The 8925-nt window shown below is 31.8% G+C and overlaps 1 protein-coding gene across 1 annotated transcript; it reads right to left on the bottom strand.

Moving 5' to 3' along the window:
- Positions 1–1798: 1798 nt before the first annotated feature.
- LOC127700944 (uncharacterized protein C18orf19 homolog A-like) lies at positions 1799–8860 on the bottom strand. The gene is made up of 3 exons (XM_052204680.1): positions 8583–8860; positions 4760–5075; positions 1799–3266 (listed from the first exon to the last, which is right to left on the bottom strand). The coding sequence occupies exons 1-3, from the start codon at positions 8761–8763 to the stop codon at positions 2948–2950; spliced, it is 816 nt and encodes a 271-aa protein (XP_052060640.1). The 5' UTR covers positions 8764–8860; the 3' UTR covers positions 1799–2947.
- Positions 8861–8925: the final 65 nt, after the last annotated feature.

Here is an 8925-nt window from a genome sequence, read left to right on the forward strand (position 1 = left end):
GACTGGAAACACATGAGAGTGCTAACGATGCAATTTTTCATGTAATTAATGTTTCAAAGGGGCACAACTCTTTTAGAAATAATTAATCGGCACTGATTTTCGAACTCGTCCGAGACATTGCTGATATAAACCTACAATATAAGTTTCATAAAAATCTGGCAAGAATTGTACACATGAGAGTGCTAACGATGCAATTTTGCATATAATTAATGTTTCCAAGGGCATAACTCTTTTAAAAATAGTTCATCGGCACTGATTTTCGAACTCGTCCGAGACATTGCTGATATAAACCTATAATATAAGTTTTATAAAAATCTGCCAAGAATTGTACATGTGAGAGCGCTAGCAAGACCGGACGGACGCCCGGTATTTCTATGTCCCCCGCAACGCGTTGCGCGGGGGACAAAAAGTATGCGATGAAGAAAACCTAAGGGCAGAAGGAACGTGGCCCTATTGACTTCGATATCACTATGCAGCAACTTCTTATAAATGTCAAAAGCAAAAAGTTAAATCACAAAAATACTGAACTCCGAGCAAGCACAACCATCAATTTACATCCGAGAGGTAGCGGCGGAAGCTATATGCCGTCCCCAAGCAGCAACAATCCCTTGCCCTTAAGATAAAGCAGCTATTTCTGTCCTCTCAACAGCAGCAGCAGAACTTTCCTTTTTCTTTCAAAACAGTCACAGAAATTTCAATAACAAACATCTTTTAAAATGATAGAAATTATCATTTAAAACTTTAATTCTATGGTTGAACCATACTGCATAGCAAGCTATAAAAGGCTTCGTAATGACTAATGTATTATCATTAAAACAATAAAACTAACCACCAGATATATGTACCAAAAATAAGTAGGCTGTGCTTATTATATATATATATGGAATGAGCATCTAGTGCAATTAAATGCGCACCATTAATTTATTTTCATAGATATGAAACCAGTCTGAAATTCCAAAAGTCATTAAAAAAAATTCAGAATTTGGTCATATATTTTCAAGGATTGTTGGACAAATTGGTTGTTGGATAAATGGGCTGCAAAATCAATCCCAACCTTCCTATTGCAGTATGGAACCTTGTGCTAAAATTTCATAGAGATCCATACACTCATACTCAAGTTATTGTCTGCAAACCAGAAAAAAACTTGTGTTTTACACCTTTTTGACCCTTAATTACTAAATTACTACGACAACAACCCCAAAAATCAATCACAATCTTCCTATTGTGGTATGGAACCTAGTGCTAAAATTTCATAGAGATCCATACACTTAAACTCAAGTTATTGTCTATGAATCAAAATGTTTTTGGCCCCTAATTCCTAAACAATTTGGGCCATGACCCCCAAAATCAATCCCAACCTTCCTTTTGAGGTATGGAACCTTTTGGTACAATTTCATAGAGATCCATACACTTATGCACAAGTTATTGTCCTGAAACAAGAAAAATATTTGTTTTGGCCCCTTTATAGCCCCTTATTACTAAACAGCTGTGACAATAACCCTCAAAATCAATCTCAACCTTCCTTTTGTGGTATGGAACCTTCTGCTAAAATTTCATAGAGATCCATACACTTATACTCACGTTATTGTTTGCGAACCAAAATGTCCTCAGACGACGACGCAGACATCGCCATAGCATAATATGAATGCAAAAATTTTGCGATCGTATAAAAGCTTTAGTAACACTATGCATTGTTTCAGTCAGAAAGAAAAATCGTAGAAAATTGGACAAGACAAAAAGAATGTTGCCTCATTGATATCTAGACCACTTACACCTTAATTATTATATAATAAGAAAATTGACACTGAACGACATTTTATTTATTCTACAGAAGTCATGCAAACAAGCAGAATCACACAATCAACAAAGCACAAATAATATACATGTCTTTGTAACAGCACATAACAAAATTATTACCATGATATATAATAATACAACCATTTTAATCAGTGAATTAAGCTACACTTCATTCATACCAGTAGTCCTGCAGGGTAAAATTCAGATTGGGTCTATTGGTTATAGAATGACTACCATTTACTTTGATCAATATGGTTACAAGTCTGTCAGTCTGTCAATCAATTTCTGTTGTTTTGTTGGTAAGAGTTAGTGTGTTTTAACCTTTATTTTAGAATAATTTTAGTATGTGATATTATAAACTTTTACTTTCATAAAATAATGAATGTGTCAGAAAGACTTTTCTTGATTTACCTTAAGGAACACTCAATATGAATATTTGAAAGCCAAGGATGTATAAGAACCAAAACAGTTGAAGTGTTTAATGACCAAAAAGGATGTAAAAATAATAGCCAAATCCATCTATGGTCAACTTTGCCAGAGGATGTTGAAACCTTAGTTTCCTGATGATTTCTAAATTTATAAACGGACAATTTTAGAAAGGTTTGTTATTAATCATGTCAGTACCGAAGTACTGACTACAGAGACTTACAAATTCAAAAACTGTAAAGATGGCTATAGGAAGGCAGTGCCCAAAAATTATTTTTTTAATTCTTGCATTAGCCATTTGTCATGTTCCAACTACATTGGATAAGCATGGAGTTAAATTATACATCCAAAGGATGTTTGTTGCTATATCAATTAATATCTACAGAAAAAAATAAGTTTAAGGGCTCAGTTAATGGTAATAAATAACAAATCAAAATGAATGGAAGTTTTGCATTACTATTTGTATTAAATAATGTGGTTATAGTAAAGTGTAATTCTGAGGTTACAAATAATTACAATTCTAAGGTATTTCTAATGTTTACTTTTTCATCTCAGCATAAAACAAAGAAATTGAATATATGTCACTTTAATATTACTTAAGAAATTTCTGTTTCCTTAAATATATTGATACAATAAATTAATATGCTATCACTTACACCAAGTAGACTAAACTGGCATATTATTATGAATGAACAAATATGTAATAGCAACTAATTCAATCAAGTCACTTTTTAGAATATTTATTAGTTCTTGTCTTTATTTTAGAATCAATTTCTTTTCGCTTTGCTTTCAATTCTTGTCGGCCATCTTTGTACAATTCCTTAAAGCTTTCTCTTTCTGCTGGTTTGACCATTTTTCCAGATCTCTGCAGATATTTGATTGTTAAGTTAGTTCCAGCGAGAGTTACAGTGTATCTAGCAGGTGTAGCCAACTTGTATAACAAATATGCTACAGCTATTTCTCCAACATGGGATGATTTAAAAGGCTTCAGTATGGTTTCTCCAGCTCCCATTCTTTCTAACAATGGTACCACATCAATACCACTGAAATGAAAAAGGAATTTTCAAATAAGAAAACAACAAGAATGCAGGCATATAAATTAGGCCGTTAGTTAACTCAATTGAATGGTTTCATATTTTTCATGTCGGCTATGTAGTATGGGTTTTTCTTATTGTTGAAGGCCGTACAGTTGCCTATAATTGCTTACATCCACTTCAACTTTGGTGGATAGTTGTCTCATTGGCAATCATACCACATCTTCTTATTTCTATATAGTTGTGTTGAGCATATATGAACTAGTTATTCAAATTATCTGAAAACAGGCAGAGGTGTAAGACAGATCTAAAAAGTGCTCAACCATTACAACTCATCACTGTCAAGCTGCTGACTAAATACGAAATTGTTGTGTTTAACAGTAACTGAGAAAAGTTGGATGAAATTATATTTGTTAGACAAACAGAAAGAAAGATGGACAAACAGGTGATTGCAATACAGTAATCCTTAAAGGATATACGGATAACAAGATGAAAAACAGCAATTCTTTCACTAGTAAACGAAATTTAGTCTGAAACGTTCATTTTGATCTGAACAGCTCTTCAAAGACTGAACAACAAACTATTCTATCTTTTTCAGTTTTTCAATCAATTTTCAGACTTATCTACTGCGGTAAATACTAAATTCAGTACTGTTCAGACTGTTCAGTGGTTGTTATTTACCTTTACAGATCAACAACATACTGAATTATCTGAATTAAAAGCTACTGAACAGTACTGAATTTACTGCAAGGATTTGTCTGAACAATACTGAATTTAATGCAGTCGATAAATCTGTAAATTGATTGAAAGACTAAACATGACTTAATTATTTATTGTTCAGACTTTTCAGATGATGTTCTGATCAAAATTGCCATTTCAGACTAAAATTTGTTCACTTGTGTTTGATTCAGATTAAAGATTGACTTGAAGAGTTTAAAGAGTCTTGACCCCCAAATAATCTCAATGTATTGCTTATTTTGATCATAATCTTCTTATCTAATTAGATATAATTTTTTTTGTATGATAAAATTACCAAGATATATGAAATTATGCAAGGGGAGACAACTTTTATTTTATCAAACCAGCAAAATAAACAAATATCTTGATTTCTCTACATCTGTAATGATTTTTTGATAATGCTATTATTTGGAAACACATGTATTTTAAACATAATTGAGGTAAGCTAAGGAATTCTATTTTATAGCAAATCCACATTGAATTAGCCTTTTGACTACAAAATAAACATAAAAAAAATGAAAAAGTGGCATCCAAAAAACTAAATAACTATATATATATATGTTAAAATATACTTTTTCACTTTTTTGGTCTTTTGGAAAATGTTGTTTGTGCTGTATTTAGACCCCTCTAACAAGAAATTTGTTTTTGCATGCACACGTATAAAAATTGCGGTTTTTATCCAACGCAATCATAGGTTTGAACGTTGTTTTCAATTTAGACTTGTTTATATATATATATATATGTATATTAAAATTTATACATACCTTAATGCTAAATAATAAAAGGAACCAAACCAGAAAGTGGAAGTCACCAGGTGTACTCCAATAAGAACTTTTCCATGCTCCTTGTATGCTTTTTTAAATCTTTGAAATATTGTCAAATTTTGTTCAACACCATCTGAACTCTCTGTTTTGTCTGTGATTTCACTTTCAGCTGTTTCCTTGTCTTTTGATTTGTCTTTCTGAAAGTCAGCAGCACTTGTTGAAAATGATTGGTAAATAGTTGAACATGGATATATTTGAGAGCAATGCTGACCATTTGTCACTGAAAGACTGGAGCTTTTTACTATGCTACATGTAACTGAAAATATAAATTGCAAATCATATAGAAATTAAACTGTAAACAATAAATTCAAAACATACTAAAATAAACTGTTAACAGAGTGATATGTCTCACCTGTATATAATTGTGATAGTAGAATGTAAATGTTGAAATAAAAAATAGCAATACTTCAACATGTTAATTATGCAAACTCATGAAAATACTCAAAGTCAATGAACCATGACTGAAGGAACAATGCTAAATACTTTCTCAGATATTAGATATGCCAATGGTAATATAACTGCATATTAAATATCATTACTCATCACAAGTGGTTCCCTTAAGGAATAACACCACTAATTACTAGCCCCTTTGCCTCTATTCATAGCTACAACATATATTTTGTCTTAAGTTTAAATAAAGTGGCTATCATTTTATGTCAAAACTGTACCTTATCCTGACTTGTTATTCCTATAACTGAAAATCATGTGAAATTCCAACTAAAGAAAATATACCTTCAATGACTTTTTACTATGAAAATTGGTCACATTTGTTAGTAATGATGTTACATCAACTTTTTGTATGAAAAAAATATGCTGGTGTCAGATCACAGCTCTCAATCTAAAGGGTATTTCAGCCTTAATTGGTAAGTAAGCATGCAGGAGCAAACATTTTCCTGCAAGTTTGTATCTGTGGAGCATATGAGTCGCCAAAAATTTATATATATCCAATTACTGAAAAGTTTGATGAAAAAAAACATGTGCAAGATTTGCCTTCCAAGATTAATCACTGTACCAGCCGGGATTTTAACCTAGAATCCCTGGCACAGTAAGCCACTGCTCTACCAGCTGATCTAAAGGAGTACTCCACTAGCACAACTTAAGGAGGGCAGTTATTTATCTACGTGCCTCCACCTCAAGAGTCACGATATCTTCCATCACTTAATACATGTACCCTGGTTAGGTATAATTTTTCTAACAATGGATTTTTTAGTAAAGGACCAGTTTTGTTACCATAACTCTACCAACTGAGCTAAAGGAGTACTCAAATCGGCATCTATAGAAAAAGTCAAATCAGCACCTGGTCAAATTGGTATTTGGTTAGAAAATTTGACACTTAATATTATTTTAACCTTTAATGAACAATAAAAAAAATAAGAAATATGTTTGTTGTTTAAAGTTTTCTCATTATATTCTATTATTAATGTTTTGGTCCGTTTTCTTGTTAAATACTTAATAACTTAATAAACCTGTTTGTTATTTTAACAATTCTCCGTTACTTTTTGTTTTATATTTTAAAACCTTAAACAAAAACAAGATTTTATTGACTTACCCTTTTTGAATTTACCATGGAGTTTGGCTACATTTTTGTTAATACTTTTTTGTAGTCAATTAATTAAATTAATTAAATTGGCACCGATATTTGTATGTTTACTAGAACTGCATCTGCAGTATACTATCCATCTAATACTGATATTGTCAGAACAATCCTATGATATACTGTCAGAACAATCCTATGATATACTGTCACTGACATGGATAGTATTATGAACCTTGCTAGTAAACATACAAATCTTGGTACCAATGTAAATTATTGAATATAAATACATTGTAGACTGGTAGATAAGAAATACAAAAAAACAAAACAAATTAAATTACAATGATTTAAAGTGTTTTTATTCTCTTACTACAGAATCCCTGTATTTTAATCATGTGAAAAGTAATAGAGAGGCAAATTTTGAGTTATGGTATCTCTATCACATTGTCAGACGACAACTGAATAAAGTGTAACATAGTAGTTAGACCAAGTTAAGAGGCACTTCAGTGTAAAAAGTACATGTTCAGGCTGGCAGCACAGAACCTGTAACAGAATTTCAAACTCTACCCCAACATTATTATATTTTCTCTGTATTTAAACATGTTAAACACCCCATTATTCTTTATGTATTGTTTTAAGTGGGTCTAAAGTGACAATTGTAAAAAATATGAAAAAACAGATTACTCAGGTCCTAATCTAGGATTTTGAAGAGGGAGAAATGACTTCTCCTTCCACGAGAGAGTACAGAGAAGTGGTCAATTTCTTGGAGAAATGAAATTCCATTACCGTTTCGGTTGCATAGTGTTTTCGTGCTTATCACTATGGAAATTGTTTTATCATGTTTATATATGCAATAAAAAATATACTTGCAGTGTTTTTATATGATATTGTAAAAAACGTATGTATTGAAATTCTTTATAAAAAAAGTTTACAGAATATAGTTGTTATTTATTTATTCATACCATTTGTACAGTCAATTTGAATTTAAGTTTAAATGAAATTTGTTGCTTGCCTAGTAATATTATCATGCATTAATCTCATGTGCATCTGCCTCAATTTATTTTTAAATTTCTAGAAAACTATGACTCCCAGTTTATCTGATGACTTTTAAATGACTGGGCAATTTAATGTACATGTATATCACCACTAGTCATAATTTTGTAAAACAGTATTGAATGTCCAGGACATCATGTCAGTTGTAAATAGAGATTCTCATGAAAGATTGTTAGCCTATAAATGAAGATATCTGTCACCACATATTAATTAACCGATAAAGAGCTTATTTTATCATAAAAGATATATCCCTTATTAACAATTTGGTTTGTGAAAAAAAACACACTGCTGATGACAAGTTGGCCATGTGTCAAACGTTTGCATTCACAATATCCATCAGCAGTCTTTCTAGCTTTTAACAATCACCCGTTTATTCCCACTCTAAACCTACCGAATAGTACAACTGATCACCTCGTAATAAATAAAAATAAAACAAATCAGCTGAGTGATTATGCAACATCCTCAGATGAAAATCATCATAAATTGATAACTCAAACAGTCGCTCAGCTTCCAGTTTTAATAGTTTTGAATGTTAAATCCAAGGATGTTCAAATTTGCCATTGCATTTATTTCATTTAATCATCAACAGTAATAATCCTTGTTTGTTTCGAAAATTTTGAAAATCTCGATTTTCCTTGTCAATCGCCATTATTGTTTACCTGTTTGACTTGTAAATTTTAAGTTGTCTCCCTGATACCGATTTTGATAGCGATTTGACTTCGCTATGAAGTCAGTAGGCTGGCGAGTTTTATCGATTTGCAAAATTCTTTGGCAACTTATATTGTCATTTCGCCGTCAAGGTTATGGCCTGAAACAGATTACTTTACTTATCAAGAATCATGTTAACCAATGATGTATAAATAACTACCTTGGTTGCCAAATTAACCAGGTGCCGATTTGTCTGGGTACCAAATTTACTATACTGGGTGCCCAAATAATTATGACGTCTTGAAAGGCCATTTTATTTTTGCTGTGAGCCTTCCAGCAATGTGGCAAGAAGTCATCACATCAAAACATTAAAATAGCTTTTCAAGTCATCATAATTATTTGGACTAGATTAAACTATGACTATGTGCCATATTGCTATTTAAAAACTAGGAAAGGGGAAGCACCTATTTATATATAAGTGAGGTTATCAGGAAGCACCTGCCTCATATTATTTGTATTATTAATTACATTTTTTCTGGGGTCTGCAAAAACATTGCGACGAAAATGATGAAATATGACGAACTCTTGCAGGGCATGATGATTGCAGCTTCCCTAGTGATACCAAAAATCTGTGGCAAATTTCCACTTGTTCATGATTTCTCCGTCTAAAAATGGAAATACAATTTCCAGTCACGGTCTTTCTTAACATGACACAAGGAATAAAATCAAAATTGTTGTATAAATTTGACGGTCAAATCCAACGTGCTCATTTCTAAACCGGAAGTTGACAGACGACACATTACGACATGAACATTTCATGCGAAGATTTAGGGATCGCCATTTACAAATCAAATGGGATATGAGGTTACAA

This window comes from Mytilus californianus, unplaced genomic scaffold (assembly GCF_021869535.1).
Source record: "Mytilus californianus isolate M0D057914Y unplaced genomic scaffold, xbMytCali1.0.p SCAF_5, whole genome shotgun sequence".
NCBI classification, from domain to species: Eukaryota; Metazoa; Mollusca; class Bivalvia; order Mytilida; family Mytilidae; genus Mytilus; species Mytilus californianus.

Excerpts from the sequence above, each read along its gene's own strand:
- LOC127700944 (XM_052204680.1), bottom strand. The coding sequence starts at position 8,763 with ATGTTAAGAAAGACCGTGACTGGAAATTGTATTTCCATTTTTAGACGG. Across the intron at positions 5,076-8,582 it reads TTGCAGACCCCAGAAAAAAT|TTACATGTAGCATAGTAAAA; the intron begins GTAATTAATAAT and ends TTATATTTTCAG. Across the intron at positions 3,267-4,759 it reads TTTTATTATTTAGCATTAAG|TGGTATTGATGTGGTACCAT; the intron begins GTATGTATAAAT and ends TTTTCATTTCAG.